This window comes from Lichenostomus cassidix, chromosome 5, assembly GCF_008360975.1.
Source record: "Lichenostomus cassidix isolate B80296 chromosome 5, HeHo_3.0, whole genome shotgun sequence".
NCBI classification, from domain to species: Eukaryota; Metazoa; Chordata; class Aves; order Passeriformes; family Meliphagidae; genus Lichenostomus; species Lichenostomus cassidix.
The window spans coordinates 56,524,549-56,548,698 of record NC_139486.1 but is presented as its reverse complement, the minus strand read 5'-3'; the positions used below and the strand labels follow the sequence as shown (position 1 = coordinate 56,548,698).

Sequence of the window (24,150 nt, the reverse complement as noted above, 5' to 3'; positions counted from 1 at the left end):
GCTTAGGCTGTCTGAAGAAATCTGTTCCTGTTGCTTTTTTTTTTTTCCTTGCTGAGAATTCAGCCCTGATGTACAAAACCTCCTGCCATTGCTAGGAATTTCAGGGAATCCTTTCTCATTTTGCTGTATTGACATCCAGCTATTGTCAGTAAGAGAAATTCAGTAATTATGTCACAGGCTGTCAGCATGGCTCCAGCCAGCTGTGTAGAGTTCACCACAATCTTCATTGAGGGAGGGCTTTCCTTCCCTAAAATAGAGGTGCAGGAAATGGTCCTCCTGAGCTCCTATGGTTCTGCTAGAATTTTGGGATGTTCTGCTCTCAGAAATGTTATGTCCTGTGATGATCTCCCACCTCCCTCCCAGCACAACTCTTTTTGTCTCTCCAAAATACACAAAAGGAGTGTTTGCTGCGGCAAGAAGAAATCCATTAGCTTCAGAGGACAAGGTGTGAATTTCCCTAAATGTTTGTGTTCTTAAGTTTTCTTCTTGGTGCCTCTTCTGAAGTTGACTGGGAGACTGAGGAAATTGTAGCTCTTGACAGCATCGGGCACTTAATTCCTTCTGTGATAAAAGGAAAAGGGGAGGGAGATAGGATGACAAGTAGGAGGAAAGAAAGGGGAGAACATATTTCTACTCAACTCTGCACAAACCAACAACATTGCCCAACAATTCCATTATTCTCAAAGGGCTGCATTTGGCAGGACCCCTTCTGCTCCAACCTGAAGCAAAGCATCAGCACAATTTTGCTTCATAGGACAAAATGTAAGGGTGTATGATTCTCTTACAGAGGTTTTTTTTGTTGGCTTGCAGTCACTGAAGACAGACCTCACTGTAAGTAATTCCTGTGCTGTGGTGCTGTTCCTTCTTTCAAACTGAAAAAAATGAAACACTTCCATGAAATGCTTCTCTAGAAAATCTTGAACTGTGCTGTCGGTTGGTCTTATCTGCATATTTTGATGGACAGCTCCCAAACTAGTTTAGCTTAAATTAACTTTTCTCATTTTGGAGATGAGCTGGTTGTCCTAATTTAAACAATGTTCCAATTGATTTCAGTACGAAATAGGAGTACACACCTTTCATTTGCAGCACAGGGGAGGAATTTGAAATCCAACTGTGTGATTTAGGAGCATAAATTCAATTAAAACTTGGAGAGGTTTGCATCCATAAGTCATTCGAGAAAATCTTAAATCAGAGCTGGGTACAGGGTACAATTCATTAATTAAAAGGGGCAATGTTTAAATAGCTGAGAGGTTTGACTCTACCAGATGTTTTTTCTTTTGAAGGGTTTCTGAATCCCGCCATTTACACCTGTACATGCCGGCTGGAATGGCGTTCCTGGCAGCCATCACATCAGTTGTCTATTACCACAATATCGAAACATCCAATTTCCCCAAGCTGTTAATAGGTAAGTCTCAAAACCCATGAAGCTGGAAGTGTGACTGTGGTGCTGTGTGTCTGCTTCCTCGGTGACAGGTCACTGCAATCCTGTATGGTCAAAGCTACACCTCTGTGTATGTTCAAACAGGTCATTATTTTTAGTGTTTTTAACTTCTAATAATATTCTCTACTGTGTTCTCAGGGATCCTATGAACCAAAGTCTTCTGTAGGAAAAGCTGCATTTGTGGGAAAAGTAGCATGGCAAATTGTTAACTCTAAATCCAAACCCCCCTGCTTGTGAGCACGTTGTGTGGAAGCATGATGTAAGAGTGAAGAAATCTTCATGTGTGTGGTCTGTTGAAATATGCAAGGAGTTAAGGAATGACGTCCTTGACATTCAGTTATGGATATATTACTTTGCCTGCTTGTTCTTGCTTTGTGTTCCTAAAACTCCCTTTGAAAACTGCTCTAAGGCCTTTTGAATGGAAATTGCTATGGATGACAACTACCTAGTGTACTCTATATTTTGCAAGGTTGTGAATAAACTGTAGCTATAGAAAATCCTTTGCTGCTGACAGTCATGCAGTTAGTGATGTGTTCTCTTCTGCTCGAGGAGACTGCAGGCTGGAGATGTCTACAGGCTTAGTCACATCCTCTTACCTGTTATTTCTTTGGTGGTCCTGGCTCATCAGATTTTGAGCTGGATTTCTGTGTCAATAGATCTTGCTAAACTTTGTCTTGTGCCATTGTAGCTCTGTGTATCAAAGTCTTGTCCTGGTGGGGAAAAGGTCAGTAATAATGAGATTTGAGAAAGCTTTTAAATATTGGAGATTATTTTGAACTGCATGTTGTGGTAACTGAGAATCTTGTACTGCAGAAGGAGGCTGTAACTCCTGTTAAAAAAATTCCTGTCCAAAGACTTAGATTTCTGTCCAGGCTTAGCAACCTTTATGTCTTCTCATTTGGGACTGGTTTTCTACTTGTACCCTTTTAATTGGGATATTTTTTATCCTTTATGAACAGGTGAGGTCATTTAGTTGCTTTTTAAGTAAGTCAACACAGTCTATTTAATGCCTTCTCACAGGAAATAATTATGCCTCAGGAAGCATTGCTAGCCTGTTACAGATGCCTGTAAAGCAAGCAGTGATTTTTTTGTGGTTTTGTTTTTTTGGTTGTTCTGTTGTTTGGGCTTTTTGTTATTTCAGATGTATAATGCAGTGTTAAATAATTTAGTGTCATTACCACGTTCCTGCTGTTAAGTCTTTGGGAAGAGTAGCACAAAGTTACAGCTGAAAATTGATTACCCATTTTTGTGTAATTTCTGCTCAGTAGAGATTTCTCTTTTATGATAATGTTTTTCAGAGTGCTGATGCTGGATAAGCTCTGGGTAATACTTGAATAATAAACAGTTTTACCAGTGAATACTAACACTTTATTATGGATGAATTTTAATTTTGCAATAATTTCCAAGGAATAGACTCCCTCAGAAAATGTGATTTAATAGCTCTTAGACAAAAAAGAAAATTACACCATCACAGTCTTTCCCACTTTGTTTGAATTTGATTTGAATTTTAATCCAAAGTCTTCACAAGTTGATGGTCTTTGATTTTTATTTTATTTTTTGTTTTGTTTTTCTTATATTTGTCCTATGTTTGTGAGAGAACCTAGAACAGATGTTTCTGGAAGTCTCTATTGTTTGTTCTTAACTGCACAAACCTGGAGAATTGTCATCTTTCCATCTTACTTACAACTACTCTGTATTGACATCTGGGACGAGGCAATGAGCACTTCATGCAAATGAGCCCAGTATGGATAGTTGAATTACACCTTTACTCAGCCATCAACCCACTAGAGTGCAGTGTGGCCATGAAGCTGCTTTCCTTTAGAGCCTCATTTTATGAGGTAAATGAGAACCAGCAGGCAAAGCTGAAGTCAGTGATAAACATGTTGCTGAGTGTATAGGAAACAGGGCTTGTGTGAAGGGATCTAATATTGCACATGCACACACAGAGTAAAATAAATGAGCTGTGCAACATCTTGCTGCTTCTGAGTATCAGTGAATTTCCAGCAAACTGCAGGGCATCATCTGCCTCAGCTGCAGGATGGATGCTCACAGTTGCAAAGAGTTGGTGGCTGTTTAAAGCAAAGGCTAACAGAGCCTTACCCAAAATTTATTGAACCCAGCAGGGGGATTCTTGTTGATGCAGTGCAGGGGACCCTTAAAGGGCTATTCATTAATTCTGAACAGGGTGAAATTTTCTAATGACATGGAACGTTGAGATATGTTCTTTTTTAAAGATCCTTTTCACTCTGTACCTGAAAGAAACCAAGTCCATTTGTAGCTCTTCATAAGCAATTAAGAGGCAGACACCAGGTTGGATCTGGAGATTAGCATGTTTTCTTGCAGTATGCAAAAGTTCCTCTACTGATCCTGCCTTTCAGCTTTAGCCCAGGCACTTGGCTATTTTGAAGTAGTCATTTTGGTTATTTGTTATAAAAGAAAGTTGACAAGGTTTGGAATACTTATTCACTGAAGCTGATGACTGAGTCCATGAGTACAGTTAAGTGTCCCAGTTATTGGAATGCATTGGTCTGCTCTGAATATGTTTTTCTCTGTATGATTTTGGCCTGTAGTTGTATTTCAATGAATGTAGCTGTTCCCATGTAGTGCTGTTTACCAGGGAACTCTCATAATAACACTAATTTTAATGCTCTTTGCACCATGTGGATGCATAACATTTATACAGTTAAGTAGGACACGTTTTAGTATAGTTTTCATTTTCAAGTATTTGAAAATCTGGTGCTTTATTGATGTTTAAAATACACAATTGAATGGTAGCATCTGATTCTGCTATTTTTTAAGTCAGTTTCTTATTTTCTTGTTTTATAGATAACTAAACCTCAGAAATTAGCAGTAGGAGAAAATGATGAAATAACAATAGAACTTTGAGTTCTTAATCTGAAATGGATGGTAGTGTGGGAACACATGAATTTTTTTATTTAAGAAAATTGTGCTTCTTTTTTTTTAACCAATCCTAATTATATGACTGACTTACCACTACTAGACAGTGGCTTTTTTTCTAATTTAAAATCCTTTTCCCTTTACATTGTAATCGCTTCCCTTGGAATTAGTTTTTTCTCTAAAATGGAACTTCCTGTATAAAAATAACACCTACTGCTTAGCCTACAAAATTTCTCTCCAAACAGGCACAGGTTAATTAATAAATCCAGTTAAGTGTGTGGCTTTTTAGATTGGTCTTAATTCAATGAAGGTGTAGAAGGATTTGAGTTGCACGTTGCCTTATTTTCAGAGATGTGGCCCAGGTGAGAATCTCCCACCTGGTGTTGTAGTTTGAGGTATCTCACCTGGCCCAATAAAGAGTGAGGTCATTTGGATATCTAGAACAGATCTAAAGCAATCCAGTAAATGCAAGCATGCCTCAGTGGCCCGATCCCTTTGCCATTCAGACCAGTGGAAGTTCTCAGAGATAATTTCTGGAAACTCTCAGCCAAGATGTAGTCACCAGCCAGATGATAAAAAACATCATCCATAAAGAAATGAGCCATAATTGTATTTTCCAAGGAGCCTTGTCTTGAGTGGCCTGTGAGCATTCTCCAGATCAGATTAGATATCCTTGTATTAAAAAATGACAAGGTGAGTAAACTCAAATGCTTCTAGGGAAGTGTGACAGTGAGTAGCCACTTCACACCTGAAAGTGTTTTGTTGTGCACTTTTTAATGCTTGTTAGATAAAAGATAAATTACTGATATAACAATAATATAAAAGGTCATATAGACCCTTATTGAACCCCTAAATAAGAGAATGCCTCTGCTACTTCTTATTTCTAATTCCAGGACGTACATAAATGCCTGTTGGCTTGGTTACTTTTTTGGAAGCCCTCTGCAGGTGGATATTTTCACTTTGCAATGTTTCATTTCCATTTATTCCAAGAGGAATGTGTTCTCAGCCTGTTGTTAGAAGAATGAGACAAAACAAGGATTAACAGATAAACGTAGTTAAGAGTAGAACATTATGGAATGTAATTCTTGGATGAAGTGAGATTTTGTAGTTGGAAGTATTGTGAATAGGGAGGAATAGTGCCTCAAGGGAAGGAAGCAGTTTGAAAGAGGAGGAGAATCTAAGTTGAGAGGATGGTAGGAAGCCTCACATAAAAAAGCTAAAGTTTTATAGGCGAAATTTGCTAAGTTTATATCTTAAATCTTCTCTACAACTGCATCAGCCACTGAACTACAGTGTGCAAACACCTGACCACTCAGTGCTTTCTTCTTACCAACTGGCCTGTTCATTTTAGAGGAAGATAGAACTCCCCTGGCAAATGTCCTAATGCACAGTGTTCCTGTAGCGTTCCATTCACTGTCCTCATTTAAATGAGAGGTTTTAACTTGATTTCTGTAGAAGCAGGACTGTCAGTCCCAAATCTCACATGGATTCTCTGCACTGAATTTAGCTTTGCTTGGAAAGGGTAGCCCCAGAGTACATCTCCAGAGAGCTTGCTGGTGCCTCAGAGCAGCTGGAACACCACCAATTCTTTGAAATTTTTGCAGCTTCCTGATGGTTATCCATATTTAAGCTAGACTTACAGTTGCTAATGCCTTGGTTGAAGTCTTTCTCTGGTGTTCCAGTAAGACACTTGGAAAGCACATCCAAGCTTTTCTTGGCAGATAGAGCTCATTCCATCTGCTGCACCATGGCAGATATAGCAGCAATGAAAGATTCATTTAAAAGAATATAACCCTGGGAGGCATTTCCTTAAGGATGGGGAGCAGGAGCTGGCTTATGGCGTGATGAATGTTATGGAGAGTGCTTCCAAATCACCAGAGCTTATTCCAGGGATTATCTATCTGTAGCCACTGGTAGCATGAGCACTTTTAGACTAGGGGTTTGGCAGAATACTAAAAAGTAAAAGTTGTATTCCATGAATGCTGGGATATGCTTCCTTGGTGTGACTGTTTTATCTACATTGTGAATTACACATATGGAATTTGCGTTGAACAGTGGTGCAGTAGCAGTTTGAACAAAGCATTTTAATATCTGTTCCTGACACATCCCAGGGATTTGCAGGGAATTTTCCTTCAAGCCACATTCATAGCAATCTTGTAACATTAACCAAATCTGAAGAACATGATGAAGAACATCAGGCACCTTCACTTGGGGAGCAGCACCCTTCCTTAAGCTCATGTGGACACATGTTTACAGCAGATGAAATTTCCCTCAGCAGACTTCATTTTGTGAAACTTTTCAAATATCACTAAATCTAATAGAAAAGGCATTGTGAACTAACATTATCTTAATATTTTAATGTTTGTGGAATTGAATTAGGCTTGTGTTTTGACATTAGGCCACTCTGGTTTTATATATTCTGCTCCATTCTTCCTGAATTAATTCTTTATAATGCCATTGTATGTTTTTGCAACTATAAAGCTGATTAATTTGTTTGTTTTTTTTTTTTTTCCCCTCTACAGCATTGTTGTTCTACTGGACTTTAGCTTTCATAACTAAAACCATCAAATTTGTAAAGTTCTGTGATAATGGGGTTGGATTTTCTCAGCTTCGATTTTGCCTCACAGGACTCTTGGTTGTTCTTTATGGAATGCTACTAGCTGTAGAAATCAATGTCATCAGGGTGAGGGTAAGTTACTGTCGTAAAACTCTCCTTCTGTGGTTTTTATTGGTTGTTTTTGGGGTGATTGGGGTTTTGTTTTCTATTTTTACTCTCTTTTCTGGGAACCTGGTGTAAATTGCATTACTAAAAAAGAAAGAAAAATCCAGTCAGAAATAGAAATCTATTTGACAATCTAAGGTTAATACTATTTTACTATGCCAGATGAATCTGTAATTTCAAAAAATGCCAGACTCTGTTGTTGTTAATTTAAGATCAATTTCATCTGTTCAAGTTGTAAATTTATAAATGGTTCTGTTTCAGTCATGACAGCCAAGTATTTCTGATGCAAAGGAAGACTGGTAGAAAGGAATTTTCTGCTCTATCAGAGAATATCTTAGACACAAAAATAGCATCTCTTGTTTTCCAGGAGACAATAAGTGATTTATTTAGGTAACTGGGGTTCCTCCCAGCTATACTTTGCTTTTTCCCCTCTGCAGTGTCTGCGGTCATAATCTAAACTGCGACTTTGGAGCCTGCTGGATTTATAAATGCCAAAGTTCCCTTCAGCTGGCACTCACCAATTGTGTGCACAAATGAAATTTAGGAGGGAAAGAAATATTTCCATGTAAATTTTCTTGCTGTAGCACCAGTAGCTCTATGTTCTGAGCTAACAAATATGGGACAGTGTGGTGTGGGAAATGAATCTCAGGGATAACCTCAGGGCTGTGCCTAAGCTCCTGACTCCCATGTTTTGCTGCCTGGAGCTCAAAGCAATGCTGGGGCTGTACTGTTGAAATAATTGAGGGGGTCAGTCTCTTCTGGCATGTCTCAAGTGAAAGAACAAGAGGAGATGGCCTGAAGTTGTATCATGGGGTTTCAGATTAGTTATTAGACTTTTTCACTGAAACAGTGGTCAGGCACTGGAATAGGTTGCAGAGGGAGGTGGTGGAGTCACCATTTCTGGATGTAGTACTTGGGATATGGTGGAGGGGTGATTATGGTGGTGCTGGTTTGGTGGTTGAACTGGATGATCTTGAAGGTCTCTTCCAACTGTGCTGATTCTGTGAAATGTAAGGGGTTTTTTTCTACAAGTATGCAAGTTTTTGCACCATAAGGGAAGTGATAGTGAATGATAAGAATTACCTGTTTCTAGACTGGATGCCTCTGCTTTTCCTCAGTACCTGAGGAAACTGGATTACTGCATTGGTTGAACTTGAATGTCTTGTGAGAAACCAAGACTGATTCATTGATAATCTGCAATGTTCTTATCTATTCTTTGTGCATGTGTATTTTTTATGCATTTACTCTGATTCTACTGGTACTTTTCTGGTTTTCAGAGGTATGTTTTCTTCAAAACTCCTAAAGAAGTCAAACCTCCTGAGGATCTCCAGGATCTTGGTGTCCGATTCTTGCAGCCCTTTGTGAATCTGCTCTCCAAAGGAACATACTGGTGGATGAACACATTCATCAAGACTGCCCATAAAAAACCAATAGACTTGAAAACCATAGGCAAGCTTCCCATTGCCATGAGAGCTCTGACCAATTACATTCGCCTTAATGAGGCCTTTGAAGCACAGAAGGTATGCAAAGTGTGGAATTCTGTCTGTCTGCTTGTGTTTTTCATTACTTTTTGTCATCTAAGCATGACACAAAGAGATATAAACAGACATGATGCAAATGGAGTATTCATTAGCATAGCAGCCCATATACTCAGAGATCACATACTCAGCTGTACCTCACACAAATAATGAAATTTCTCTAACCAACGTGCATGTCAAACACATTACTGGTTAAATATGTGTAAAATGCATACAACCTCTATTTTGATGTGGAAAGTATTCACGGACTGTGTTCACTGAACACCATAATTCTTCCTAATAAGATCCTGGAAACATTCAATTACAGAGGCAGTATAAATGATGCCTTGCAGGGCTATTTTTTTCCATGTAATTTCAGTTACAGTTTGCCCATAGGAGAATTCAGAGCTGAAACCACCTCAGCTCAAATTACTTTTGACTCCTTGGTGGGAGCTGAGCATATTCAGGATTTTAAGAGAATTGTTTGCATCCTGTTTAAAAAGTATAGCTTTTTGGTCTGTGTCAAAACAAAAACCTGTCAGTTCGCTCCATCTTTTTTTTTTCTCCCTCAGCAGGCCACAAACAATGCACTAATTTGATCCCTCTTAAGGGTAGGAAAGAAATCATGGTTCTTTTTGTGAAGTGGAGGGAAGAGCAAATTAATGCTTTGTTCTGGCTCTATAAAAAGAAATGAAACAATAGTTGCAGCTCCTCTCTAGCTCAGAGATTGCGAATGGTTGTCAATGAATTAAAGCAGTGTTAAAAATACTAATGATTTATAAAACCTGAGGGTAATGTATCACATAATTCTCGCTGATTTTAATTTAATTCTGAGCAGAACAAAAGGTCATCATCTCCCCAAGGATCCAGATCCATCTGGCGTGCTCTGTGCTGTGCTTTTGGAAGACCCTTACTTCTCAGTAGCACGTTCCGTATTCTGGCTGACTTGCTGGGATTCGCCGGGCCGCTCTGCATCTCTGGGATTGTTCACAACGTGGGAAAAGGAAATAACACCATCCGCCCACAGGTACTGTCAAAATGTCACCAAAAGAGAGGAGCTGAAATAGTGCTGTGACTCTGTATTGTTTGTCCTCAGTAAGGGAAGCGACTCTGCGCTGTATTTGTGAATGCTGGAAATGACAGAATGAATGTGCTGGCAGATAATCCAGTTTATACTGTGATGGAGTGTGGCCTCTGCATTGAGGGACTGGAGCATCTCTTTGACAGGGACAGGCTGAGGGAGCTGGGCATGTTCAGTCTCCAGGAGAAGTGACTGGGAGGGGATCTCATCAATGTGTACAAATATCCAAAGGGAGGTATCAAGAGCATGGAGCAGGCTCTGCTTGGTGGTGCCAAGCAACAGGACGGGAGGCAAAGGGCAGAAACTTCTGCACAGGAAGTTCTACCTGAACATGAGGAAGAGCTTTCCTGTGCAGGTGACAGAGCACTGGAACAGATGGCCCAGAGAGGCTGTAGAATGTCCCTCACTGGATATTCAAGAACCATCTGGACACAATCCTGTGCCGTGTGCTCTGGGATGGCCCTGCTAGAGCAGGGAGGCTGGAGCAGGTGACCACTGTGGTCCCTTCCAACCTGACCTGTTCTGGGATTCTCTGATAGGCAAAATCCATGACCTGTGCATCTAGTCAGCCTTGCATTCTGGAAAATAACCTCATTCAAGACAGCAGTGAAGCACATCCAGAATCCCATTAATATAAGGAATTTTGGTACAGTCTTGAGTAGAGATTGAATCAAGTATGTGACTGAGTGCTTTCCAGAAAGGAAAAGTGTGTTTTTAATAGGCTTGGCTTTTCATTTCCAAAAATGAGGGATGTCTAAGAGGATTAAAGCAGGGTTTTGTCATCATAATAAAATGCCAAGTAATTTAACTGTGACAAAGAATTCCTTCCAGTGCCTTTGGGAAGGTTAGTTTTGGAAGATCAACTGAAACATATTGTTAAAGGATGCCATTTAAATGAATGTTCTCCAAGAAGAAGCAGACTTATTTCTTGATTAACTAAAAAAAAAAATATAACCTAGGAAGCATCTTTTCATTAGAAGGCGAGGTCACTCAGGCTAGATTTCTACAAGATCAGTTTATTTCTGCAGCTCACTTAGTGTCTGATATAAGACTTTATTTCTAAAGTCTGTTGACACTAATGGAAATATACCCATTTACTCAAGTACACTTTGGATTAGGTCCACTGTAAATATTGAAGTCCATCAGCTGCAGTGCAGAAAATTTAACAAAGGCCTCAGGCTAAAATTAACTGTTTGTCCATTTTGTAATCCCTATCCTAATATTTGGAAACTTAAATATAGCAAGTAGGTTCAATGGAAACCAGTTAAAGCAGGAAATGAGAAAATTAAGACTATAGGACTATGTTGCAGCAAAATACTATGGAAGATGTTGAGCTCTGCTTTTCAGTAATTTGTTTGGGACACTGTTTCAGCTGAAATTGTGATTTGGTATAATTTACACATTGTTTTATTTAATTTTCCGATAAAAGTGTCAGCTAGGGCTTCTCTATGGAAAAAAAAAAAAGCTCAGGTCTGGTCCTGATAGGCCCTAAGCAGAGCTTCATCCAGCCTGGTATCCTCAGTCACTAGCTAAGCAGTAACCTCATTGTTGGCATTTATTCCATTTTGGGATCACCTAACAGCAGTACTCACTGATGGTGGTAGCCCACAAGTGACACTTAAGGGTGTATTTTAGCTTTGCTAAAATGTTTTCAAGAGGCTTTTCCTGCTGTTTTGACCTGATTTCTGCACATTGCTTTTTCTGGTAAGGGTCTAACTACATTTATGTTTGAAAATTGCTTTTACTGGGTTAGATGAAATATCTTTCTAATGAAGGGTCTGTATTCAAACTATCTGGAAGCAGACTGGGATGTTCAAAAAGGCTCCTATGTGTGTGCACATACCTTGCCAACTTGGTCTATTTTGGAAAGAAGTACACCAGCTCTACTGCTAGGAATGTTATCCTTTCTTGTAATGAGTGAAAAGAAGAGAACCTTGTTTTATTGTTTGCCCTTGTGAGCCTCATAGGTGTGAGAAACAAGTCTTTTGAAATGCTGTCTTGTGAAGGCAAAGGTGGATTGGGAGAAAAAATGTTTGTGCTTGATGTGCTGCTGAGTTTGAGGGCACTGGAAAGAGTTGCCATGCAGTGGGACAGAATCAGACAAGCAATATAAGCAATACAATGAAGGGTGTCTTTTACTCATCTCTTACCCACCTACCTCTGAAATAGTTTAGATTGAGATGTTGTAATGAGTCAACTCTGTCTTTCAAACAGAAATTATCTTTGTGAAACTGAAGGCCAAGAGATGCAATAATAGTTCTATTCCTCAGGTCCTTTTTGACAGATATAACCCACCATGGAGCTGTAACTCAGATCACATGGGTGTCACAGGCAGTATTAACTGCTCTAGTTAGTGCTGTAGTTAGTCAGAGCACGACAGCGTCTTAAATTCTGTCATGCTCTTCATGTTTATTTATAACTCCAGTATCAATATTTATGGCCACCCCAGAACATTCCTCTGACACGGATTTCTCTTCACACTGAAGAAGAGACTGACAGAATGATAACCTTTCTAATTTGCTGCATCTTCCACATTGCAATGTTAGGATTAGCAGTTCCAGTATTAGGATATGCTGCTGACACAACACATTCAGAGATGCACCAAACTCATTATTTAAAAAACTCTAGAAGTCATAGAGCCCAGTGTAGCAAAAAGCCCAGTATTGACATTTAAGATTGTGTGACTCGAGAGTCTTTAGGCATTTACCACTTTTAAGAATTGGTGTTACCATGAAGTTGCCAGGAAGGTGGTACACTAAATATTCCCAAAGTCATTTCAGAAAATAAAACATCTAATTATTTCCATAAGCTTCTCAAACAAGGTTATTTGTGTTATACGTGGAAGATTCAGTAAGTGTTGAGATATTTCTGTGTTTCCTGCAGCCTGACAAGTGCAGGTGGACACCTATTGTAGCTTAAACACAGATGTGCTCAGTGACTTTGTAAGCCATAATGGCCTGATAATGCATCTGAGACTTGGCAAACATCTTGGTGCTATCACCAAGTGTTTGATCTTTATGTACATATGTTTGTCATCTTTTTCTCTCAAGGGAGCATTAGAAGAAAGAATGAGAATATTAATCTCATTCTCCCTCCTTGTCTATTATATAATGTTTTTATGGGAATCAGTGCTGCACCAAAATGTCATTGCTAGGCAAGCACAATTTGTCAAACATGGTTGTGGAAGGAAAGGATGTTCTTTTGCATATAATAAAAAGCGGTATTAGCTGCAGAAATTACTAGTACTGGCCAGATGTATATGTTGGACAGCACTGAAAATCTGAACTTGTAAGGCTGTAAATAATCTGGAAGAGAAACTAAGTTTTAGTACACTACGGATTATTTGTAGTATAAAATGTTGCTGTAGCCCATTTGAATTACTTTGGGACAAGTAATAATTTTGGGCTTTGAAATCCCCTTAGTGCAAATAACTAAAATAGCAGTTAAATATCTCTTTGTCCCAACATAATTGAACATGTACCATAATTGTTCAGGGTTTTGCTGCTGATACAGATTGAAAGAAACAGGTATGCCCAGTGATTACTTACAAACTATTGGTTTGACTTTGAAAATTCTGTATGCACAATACTTTCCCTGAGGGCTAATTCCTTATTTAGTTAAGTGGCCATACACACTGCTGAAATGTTTATGTACATGGAGTCAAAGCACCTAGCTGAACTGGAAGTATTATCTTCTGGCAATTTACCTTTGAGAGCAAGAAATAAGCTATTGAAATAGTTTTTACTTCCCATTTTCAAAGTGTGAAGCTCAGCACTGCTGAGTGTCATTGATGGAAGCTTTCCACATTCTTTTGAGTCCTTGCACATAGTGACATAAAAGTTGTATATGACTTTCAAGATGCTTCCTTTTGGAAATAAGGATTATTTGCCTGAACAAAGTTTTACAGGAATGTACTTTTCTTTATGTCCAGCCTCGGTCTGAATCTCAGTGCTTGTAACAAATACCACATGAGTGGGAAAAGAGAGTAAACCTAAGAAATCCATGGAAATCCATCTGAGTTGTGTAGTAGACTCAAGTCCTTCAACAGCTGCGTAGTGTGGCCAATGTAAGAAGAAGAGTTAAGCAGAGTTGGAGGTGATTGGTATTGTGTGGACTGTGTTTTGTATTGAGGAATGAGCTCCCAAGCACCTTAACAGATGGTTAGACCATTGTGTGTACGGATCAAAGAGTTTCTTCCCATAAGAAAGAATATTGCTATGTGAGGTGGGAGTCACTGTCTCAGGAAACTTGTCCTGGATGTGTTGCTGTATGCGTTCACTCTCCTCATGGAGTGAAACAAAGGATCCTTTCAAAACCTGTTTTGCTCCTCATTTTCTTTATTTGTTTGCAAAGGTAAACATTGATTTCTCTGCTTTTAAACCTAAATTCCATCCTATTGATGTCCAGGGGATAAGTACTATGTCTACTACAAGCCAGGGGCAGGAGAAACCGTGAATGCCAAAAGATGGAGTAAAAAGAAATAGAAAAAAATACTCTAAGACTTTGGTTTCTCAGGGAGATCAAGTCCCTAGTGAGTCACCACTGCTGAATGGACCTGCTCTTCCTCCTTCTACATTCCTTGTCACCTCTGCTCCTGTTTTCTCCTTTGCTGTATCTGTGGCACTGACTGGGCACTTTTGTGGTTCATTTGGCCTATTATTTTTTTTCCTGGGCTGATTTTCTTTTCTCAGTGGTCTGTATTGGCTCAGGAAGGAACCCAGTTAGCTCCCCAGCACAGTAAGCAAGAGGAGCACACAGGTTGGAGCAACTCAGTGTAAGTAAAAGCAGGGAGAAGTTTGTTCCTTCTCCAGCTGGCTCAGCCAAAACAACAGCTTTAGAAACTAAATTCTGCCTCTGTATGAACTTGCCATATGGGGGTTTTATGAAGTTAACTGCAAGGTGCAGATCAGATCTAATGGAATATACAGACACTGAGAGTTTGTGAAATAGAGATGATTAAGTGTTATAGGAGTTGTGAAAACTTCAACAGCAAAGGAACTGTGTAGGCAAGAAAAAATGTGCTGAGCAAGGAATACAGCAGAAGTGTAAATGGCAAAAAGCCCTGTGAAAGGGAATAGAAAGAGTCCTCTTCCTGATTTTGCCTTTAATGGAACCACCATCCAACAATCAAAGTTTTGAAGAAGCCAAAAGGAGAAAGAGGAAGATAGAGACCTTGTAGTTCCAGAAGGCTTCCCATGGTGAGCCAATCTCTCAACTTGTTGTGGCACCAAAGGCATCAGCTTGTTAAATATAGTCTGAAATAAATGCACTGTTTTCCCATTGAGCTGCAGACATGCTTCAAATGCACTTTGGTGATCTCATGATCGCCTTGCTAGAAGGTAATGACCATAAATGAAAGTGAACAAAATGCTGTAGGCTAAAATAATGTGCGTGGTTCCAGGAATTGTTTGCGTTTTTTTACAAGCTCTGAAGGTCATTTTTAGCATTCAGAAACCTGAGGTGTTAAAATAAAGAGAGTAATTTTTCCCAAAGGATGTTAACTCTTCATTTCTGATGATGGGCAGTGCACATTTTTTAATAAATGACCATATGGAGTTACTCAGTGTCCTAGAGTTTTGGAAGGATATCAGAAATATCAGAAATCCTATAAAAGTCATTTTGCATTTAAATGAAAATTATTGAGTTGGCATGTTATGAGACTGTTTCTTTGAATCAATAAAATGTGAGGTTTCAGACAAGGTTGGGAGCCTTTTCAAAGTAATAAACTGTGATTATCTCTGCTTATTAATTATGCAAAGCAGGTAATTAAATTACTGTTGCATCTGATTTTGAACTCTCTCTTTTTTTATAGACTAAAATTCTCGGTGTTTTCTTTATTTCGTCACAAGAGTTCCTGTCCAATGCTTATGTTTTGGCTGTACTCTTATTTTTTGCCCTTCTGTTGCAAAGGACATTTCTGCAAGCATCATACTATGTTGCTATTGAAACGGGAATCAACTTGAGAGGCGCAATACAGGTACCCAATATATTCCTAATTAATCTTTGCACACACTCATGTATTTGTAAATGTAAATTAGAATTTTAGTTGTTATGTTCTGAGATGCTTCTTTCCTGAAATGTATTGAATGGATCATTGCTATTGGAGATTGCATTAGCTCTGCGTTCAATTAAATATCTTATTTTTAATATCTAATGCTGTATTTCTTCTTAACCTACAAGCAAAAATTTGCTGACAGTAAAACTGAAAGTAACTTTTGAACTAGTTTAGGTGTGAACTGCATCTCTCCCATTTCAAAGGCATGTTTTGTAACATTACATCCCATGCAAATAATACAGCTTTAAAATATCTTGTAAATATACATTAGACAGAAGGATAGGTTTTATTCCCAATACATAGAGTGGTGTCTTATTTCATGGGTTATGCCACAAAATCTTCCAGGCACTGCGGAGTTTGTAAGTAATGAACACAAGTAAGATTGCAAAAAATGGGGTCTGTAATCAGGTAACTGGGACCTGCAGATCAAAGTTTGATGGAGCACACAAAGCTCTGTGCCTGGAAATGAGAGGATTTGGTGTAAGATTACAATGTGGGATTGCCAAAGGCACTGGCTGAAACCTACCCTGTGACAGCCTGGAAGCCACCCTTATAACTTACACTATTTATCCACTGGGCGACATGGATCCTGTGGGGAGTGTCTGTGATGGATGGATGCTTTCAGTAGCAGCATAATTGTTTAATTCGCTTTTGATCTTACACTTGGAAGCACTTGTCAGCTGCCAGACTTCTGGATTCCATCCATTGGTTTCCCCTTACTAGACTGAAGTAGAAAAATCCTACAGGGATTAAAAATTTGACTCAAAAATATGAAAAAAAATGGCGTGTCTTGTATCAAGTGGAAGAGCTGCAAGTGACTGAAAAATACATGGATCAAAGCAAGGGTAAAAGGGGAGTTGGTGGGAAATAGTGCTAAATTAGTTTTGTTTAAGAAAAGCTTTGTGTTCTCTGTACTCGATATTAGACATCCAGATCATGACAGTTGGACTATTGAAATTGGAAAATTTTTAACTATCACCCTAAGCAGCAGATCAGTGCTAATGGCAGTCTCTGTGCCACTGCTTTTATACATTTTTTTCCTATGTTTTTTTCTTTAAATCTTTTCTCTCGTCCTCTCCTGTGTAAATCTGCCCCTGTTCAGTGTACCCTATTTGATTTTTACCAAAACAGCTGGTGAAAGTGAGCTTTCATTATTGTATGTTAAGTTATTTTTATGCCTGGTGCCTGGTTCTGCACTGAGGCAACTGCTTTATTCAGTACAGAATTGTACCTGTGACACCCATTTTCTGTGAATTAAACTGTGTAATGGAACTGAGTTCTCTAAGCAAAATGTAGCAACATTCTCAGCCAGGAATTTTGTTCTGAGGCTGGGTGGTACCTGAATGAATTGCCATAGAAAAGTGACAAGGATTGTAATACATTGAGGATTATGTATTGAATCTAATGCTATCTTAGTTACAGGAAGGGCACTCTGTGGAGATGCTGGAGACATAAATCATAGTTGAGAATGTTGTTCTCAGGCATTTTTGAGCAGTAAAGGTTTCATTCTCTTATTGATTCACAGGAATGCAGAGTAAGAGTCCTTAGACAACTGTGATGCAGGTAACTGCACTGTGCTTTGTGTCAGTGAAGAATAGTAGCTCTAAATTTTACTAAATAGCATAAAAGGCCAAAGTTGATTCTCTTCACTTAAGTTACAGGAAATGCAATTTTCTCCCAACATGCTGGACCTGTGGATGGAGCTAGAAGTCTCATTTTATTTCTATTTGCTAACACCTTTTGATCTCTCTTCTAGACAAAAATATACAATAAAATTATGCAGCTTTCAACTTCTAACATGTCTATGGGAGAGATGACAGCAGGTCAGATCTGTAACCTGGTTGCCATAGACACAAATCAGCTGATGTGGTTCTTCTTCCTCTGCCCTAACCTTTGGGCTATGCCAGTACAGGTAAGGTGATTGAATGTGCTTTTATTCTTCATGCATAAAAATAAAATATTCTTCATGCATGCTTGTATTCTTCATGCAATACTCAGTCTGTATTGGTTCATTGCATTTGAATTTTATGAAAGTGGAGATATAAAAGAAGTTAAAGAATAACTTGTAATAAAATTTCAAGCTTCTAACATCTAGAAACTTTCCCCCTGATAGATTCCACATTTGTGACTGGACTGTAGGTGTTCATGATTGTATTAGGATCTTGGCTGCTGCCAAACATGCTTTGCATTTGTAACAAGAATTTATATCTTGAAGTGGTTGCAAGTGCATTCATTTATTACATCAGGAAAGTTAACTGGAAGATATTGCAATCATTTGTCTTTTGAATCCCAGCAGAAGCAAGTGTAGTAGCATAAATGTGAGATTTATGCTAAAGATGATATTTTGGACATCCCTTGAAACTACTGCTGCTTTTTGGATGACAAACTCCACGGTTTTTTGGGGGTTTTTTGGGGTTTTTTTTTTTTGTTCTAACATTTTTATATGAAATGGTTTTGCTACTTTTCCTGTGGTGTCTTTGGTCTCCTGTCTCTAAATACCAGTCTCATCCCTTCAGTCTCCTTTCCCACATGGATCATCCTATACTTCCATTTAAGAATTTCCTGAAAAAGCTGACAGTAAAGCACAAAGTTGCATCTGATACTCAGTACCCTGCAACTCTTCCTGCTTTCTTCCAACTACTTGGTGCATTTTTGGTGGGTGTGCTTCAATGCTGGCAGTAAATGCAAACAGAAGAGGCAGTAGAGTTTAAATTCATCTGTTATTTTCTAGATATATAATTTAATTTCAAACATGTGCTGAAAACTTCATTGTGTTCGTGTCACAAAGGCAGTCTGGTTCAGCATCACACAGAGGCTGATTTGGCTGGTGTGCAAGTCAGAAACCCATAAGTAATCTACCCAGCAGCTTTGCATTTTGGGTTGCTAGCCCTTGCCCAAAAATTAAATGGTTTTCATGAGACTGTATTTAGACTGCAACTAGCAGTTCATATTTCCAGGCAGTTTATAAGGTGGCTTTAGGAGTGTTGCTTAGGAGTTTGTGTCCATCAGCATCTGACACTAGTGATTTTCTTCTGTAAGATGTTCAGTATTTAAGAATTTGACATGGAAAGCCTGGGTATGGGAAAGAAAAGACAGCCATTCAGATGATTGGGTAAATTGTGTTATTGTCTTTCAAAGAGTGAGGTGTTAGACTGCTGGCCATCAGGAGATCTGGATTTTTCCTGACACTAGAGCTATTTACTAGAATTGAGTGAATTTTATAATTGTTCCTGTCAAATACAAGGGGTTTTTGTCAAGCTACTCTTCTTAAAATCAGGTCTTAAAGTCATCTGATGACATGGTAAACCAGAATAATTTTCTAACCTGGGAGAAAAAAAAAAAAAAACCTGCTGTAGCTATTTGCCCTGAATATTTTTCCCCTCACCAAGGAAAATCCTTGGGAGGGGCAATGCAGATGTTTTTTTTTATTGTCAGTTACAGTGAGTCCTTTAATTCATCTTGTCCTCTTGTGTAGTCTTGGGGAGTCTTCATTCTCTGAAAAACCAGTAAGTGTCCTCCTGAAATACTCTGAGTCTTCACACTTTTGCCACATGTTTGAAACCTGCTGAGTTACCCCAGATTTTCTACTGTCTCTGGTAGTGGGGGTAGATTGCTCCTGAGACTGCAGTAGGACATGGAGGAAGAAGTAATCTGTCTGAATTTCTGATAAAACTCTTGCTAGCTCCATGAGACTTGTGTAAAGCCTTAAATCAGGATGGCAGGTGTATTAAGAAGTAAATTATCAGCAGTTTAATAAATGATGGCTTCTTTTAACTGTGCTTTCTACGTGGGTGAGATGTATAGAGCCATGCCTGGTAAAATATTCAGATTTGAGGTGATTGTAACCTTATTTAGGTCACAGTGTGGCTACATTCACCCAGTGTATGTTCTATTCTTTCAGTGCAGTTATTCCTGCATGAGAGGTATGGACTAGTTTTCCTGATCTGCTCTGGAGAAACTTACATGGCAGTTTGAAACATTTTGCTTTCTAGAATTAAGACTGGGTGATGGATATAGAAATTATCATCTGGGTTTTTTCAGAAAGCAACTTGGCTTATTTTCTGCATGGGTTCCTTGAAATTATGGGTGAAGGAGTAAAAAGGCAAACTAGATTGTTCTAAGGTGGGGGGAAAAAAAAAAGCAATGATCAAGGAATATGTCCTGATATTGATGTCTAGTTGCAAAGGAGAGGACAGCTATAATTAAAAGAAACTGATGGGAAATACCATATTAAATATGGTTACATATTGGCAGTTTGTCAGTAATAATTTGGACATCAGGGTATTTTAATTTCATTTATGGGAAACACAGTAAGAAGTCACTCACTGTATCCTGCTAAAATGATATTGCTGAAAAGCTATGAAGTGTTAAGAGGAGTCCACCCCCTTAATGATAATGTTTAGGGTATCAATTATTATAGACAAACTATGTAGAAGCTACCAATTTCATGTTCAGTTATTTTATAAGACCTCCCTGGCAGCTCAGTGTGGAGAGCAGTTTAGTGCAACTGAGAATTAATCCAATTTCATTGCGTATTCTGTAGCAACATTTTGCTCTAATGTGCCAGAAGTCACGAACTCGTAAAGACTTCCTGACAGTCTGAAGAAAATATGATTATATCTGCATTAAAATTCCCCCTGTGATGCTCCTCACCAGATGAGGATGATCAGTGCTGAAGTGTGCTCCTGTTTTTGTGAACTCCTTGCCAAAATCAGTGAGTTACATTCGTCACAAAGGCTTCTCCAAAGCATTTTTCCATAGCATTTGTTCAATACCTTGCTTTATGAGGCAGTGAAAGCAATTACTGGGTGCTTGAAAGGTGGCTAATACTGATTTGCACAAACTCCATTATTCTTTGAAACAGTTTTTTAATAGTTTTGTAGCTCTTAATCTAGCAATCAACATTTCAGCATCTGCTGTGGATTTTGTAATAGCTGTTCACGACAAGTTATATACAAGTTTCTGTACAGTCCAGATAATTTGAGCTCCATCTTTGCTCTGACTGGAGTCAATGGGAGCTTTATCATTGCTGTAAGTTGCTGTTTGAATGTTACAGAAATCAATGAGAAGAGGTCCAGGGATGCCAGTCAGTTGAAAGATGCCCTCAGTAGGTTTGGCTCAAACACTGGGACCAAAATAAATCCTTACAACATCCTTTCCCCCATGCCTTGGTTTCACGAATGCTCTTGTTTGATTTCATTATGGTTATTGAAAAATCCTGTATTGTCATACCTCTGGCTCATTGGTAAGGATAGCTTACACTGGTAATGAAAGGACATTTGTCTCTTTCAAAACTGCGCACAAAGCAGTTTCTGGCTGCAAGTATTTGCCATCCTCAGTAAATAATCAAGACAAAATAACCAGAGCTGTTGGTGAGTTTCTTGCTCCTGAGATATATCTCCAGCAGAGAAGAGCTTTGGGATTTTGATGAAAGAGAAGCAGTGTTTCATTCCACAAGCTTTTTTTTTTTTTAAATATGATTTTTTGCCTTCTCAGGAATATTAATGAGAGCCTTCCCATCTGCCAGATACTGTCCTCCAGAGCTCAGATGTTATCTGTGTGCTCTTTATTCTATACTTTGGGGTGTGATACAGAATTAGGTTCAATAAGATTTATAGATTTCAGCTCTTTTCAGATGCAAGCCTTTGCATTTTTTTTTCCATACATGCTGAATGTATTTCAAAAGTTCATCTGTATTATCACATTATAAATAAGATGAAAATGGGATCATTTTAACCTATTGGAAACATGAGATTTTTATGGCAAAGACTGACCCTCTGAATAGTTTGAATGAGGGATGGTAAAGCAGCTGTGAACTAGCAACTCTCCCAGGATCCAGCTGGGATAGCTTTCTCCTTGTCTCTGTGAGAAGCTGATGCTCTCTTTTCAGAACCAGGTGGTCCCATGATGTCCTTGAGCATCAACCAGTAGTGATGGAAAGCTGGAAAACAGGGAGTCAGTGTTCTGCACTGGCTGCTTTCCTGTATTTTGAGTGCCCAGAGTGTCTGCCCGTGATGAGGCAGTTGGGAATGAGTATCTTCATCTGTAAAGAACAAGACCATTTTGTGTTTTGGAGGAGAGCTCTGACAGGGGTGTCTGGCAGAGGCCTTGTGTTTTGTTTGGCTTCATATGCTCATTAATTTCCTGATTTCAGGTGGAAGCAGATTGCTCACTCATCACTGAAAGATTTTTTAAATTTGCAATTTAACCTTGCCTCTTACTAGGTTTGTCATGCATATACAATAGGATTTTACTTTCATGTCACTGTGTATTTTGTAAGTCAATACTGTGGCTCATTTTGAGAGTCATGTTTTAGTTTAGTTCAGCTGTAGAGGAACTTCAGATGGTTCCTAAGAAGAAAAAAAAATCCGTGTTTTCTCTGTCTGTGCTTTAAATTAATGAAAATGTCACAACGGAAATAGGGAAACTGCAGACTCTTTTTCTTCATGTAAACAGCCAATTCCTATAAATGTGGAAGTAGGCAGATGACTACTGAGCTTTGAAATGATGGAAGACACTTTCTCTGAAGGTTATGAGTGTGCAGACATAACAAGAGTAGTATATAACATTTTGAGGAAATTTCCAATTATTGTTTTTTTTTAATTAAGGGAAATGATGTATGAAATTAACTTTCTATCACTGTGTCTTCTGATTAATTTATCAGCTTACACTGTTAAGTACACAGATGGTCAATGCTGCAGATTGTTCAGGAGTCAGTCATTAGACTAGTGATAATTAACTTTGCTAGCTTGTATATATTGTTCATGTTTATTGAGCTGCTTGCAGTAAACCCTCTCCATCCAGACTGTGGCTTTCTTTCTACATTCTTACTTATCCAAAGGCAAGGTTGTTTTTTTGTTTTTTTTTTAAGCCATTTCTCTAATACTTTTTCAAAAGTAATTGTCAGTCTGGCACTGTGGATCCTTAAAACAGGTCCTTGCCAGTTTATGTCAGAGATTATTTGAGGTGGATATTCTCAGTGGTATAATGTGTTACTTGTAAATATTTTTAAATTAAATTTGGTTTAACGATGTCTTTTAGAAATTTATTTCTTTATAAATAAAGTTCTTTTAAATAGTTTTGAGAGTTCAATTATAGAAGATCTGCAAACCTGTACAATCTTCTTTTATGGTGCGTAATGCAGAGAAATAAAGAAACAGAAATACAATGAATGCAGAGGCTGGGGAGGAGTACAGGGTGAGTGTCTGGTTCTCTGAGAGAAGCCCCTGACTGACCACATCAGCTTGTGACATTTGGGCTGGGAGTAACTGCAGCTGCTGTTGGTTGAATATTGTCCCTTACCCTGTTTGTGGTGCACACCCAGAGTAAAACCAGGACCTTTCCCTCACCTTCTTTTCTCCCAACAGATAATTGTGGGAGTTCTTCTGCTCTACTACCTTCTTGGAATCAGTGCCTTAATTGGAGCAGCAGTAATCATAGTCCTTGCACCTGTTCAGTACTTTGTAGCAACAAAACTCTCACAGGCCCAGAGAAGCACATTGGTAAGTGTCTTCAAACTCACTCGTGATATAAATGTCATGTCTGGTAATGATGCATTGGTCTGTGCTTGGAATTGCAAAGCTAGCCATGGATGCTGATCCAGAATTGCTTCTCAAACATTTCATAGTGTTCAAGAATGCCACGTTCAAGGATGTGAGATCGGGGTTTATATTTTTCAACAAGTATGGTTCCCTAAGAGAAAAAAAGCCCTGGAGAACCTTCTAACTTGCAAATAAAAATGGTCAGTAGTCATTCACTGAAGTGGCTTTGGGCACAGCACAAATAAATGAGTTGTGCAGGGCAAGCTGTCCAAGGGCAAAGGAAGTAGGAATGCTGCATCCAAACTCGGACACCAGATGTGGAAATCTATCAAACTGATTTATTTAAACAAACTCTATGCAGTCCTAACTCCCACAGTGTGTCCCTCAACTGGGGAGCTCAGAGGTCTGTGAAGTCACAGGCTGTTTCTTGATCCCTCATTTGGCTTGTCTGTGATTTGAATCACCTACATCACTGCTGAGAAAGTTACCTTGGTTCATAGGAATTCCCATGCCCAGCTGCTCTGAACCTTATTCCCCCTTTCAGCAACTGTTGTACTGCCAAGGAAGCCACAGGAGCTTGTAATGGAGCCAGAGCTTGCTGAAATCTCTTCCACCACAGATCATGGGTAGTAATGAGAGTTATTTGTGCATCTCCCTGTGTGAAAAGGAATTCCTTCCCATCAACAGTATGCACTCTTCCAGAAATGTGGACAGCATTCATTCCTCCACCATCCAATCTTACAATGTCACCTAGAAATTCCTGCAGATGGGAGCAGTGCTGATTGGGATAGAAATGTCTGCACTGTGCAGGGGGGCTGCTTACAATCTTTGTGTCATCCTTATGCTTAGGGAACAGATGTTTTTGTTGCACCCTTCAGGTAAATGTGTGTGTAAA

General features: G+C 38.9%; 1 protein-coding gene across 1 annotated transcript in view; it reads left to right on the top strand.

The window, feature by feature from the left end:
- The window catches only part of ABCC8 (ATP binding cassette subfamily C member 8), a 72,930-nt gene that overhangs the window by 3,024 nt on the left and 45,756 nt on the right, over window positions 1-24,150 (top strand). Inside the window, exons 3-9 of the mRNA XM_085063232.1 lie at window positions 1,284-1,405; window positions 6,862-7,028; window positions 8,339-8,581; window positions 9,417-9,605; window positions 15,472-15,636; window positions 17,471-17,626; window positions 23,082-23,216. Of these exons, the coding sequence (XP_084919358.1) occupies window positions 1,284-1,405; window positions 6,862-7,028; window positions 8,339-8,581; window positions 9,417-9,605; window positions 15,472-15,636; window positions 17,471-17,626; window positions 23,082-23,216 (1,177 nt within the window). The remainder of the gene's footprint in view (window positions 1-1,283; window positions 1,406-6,861; window positions 7,029-8,338; window positions 8,582-9,416; window positions 9,606-15,471; window positions 15,637-17,470; window positions 17,627-23,081; window positions 23,217-24,150) is intronic.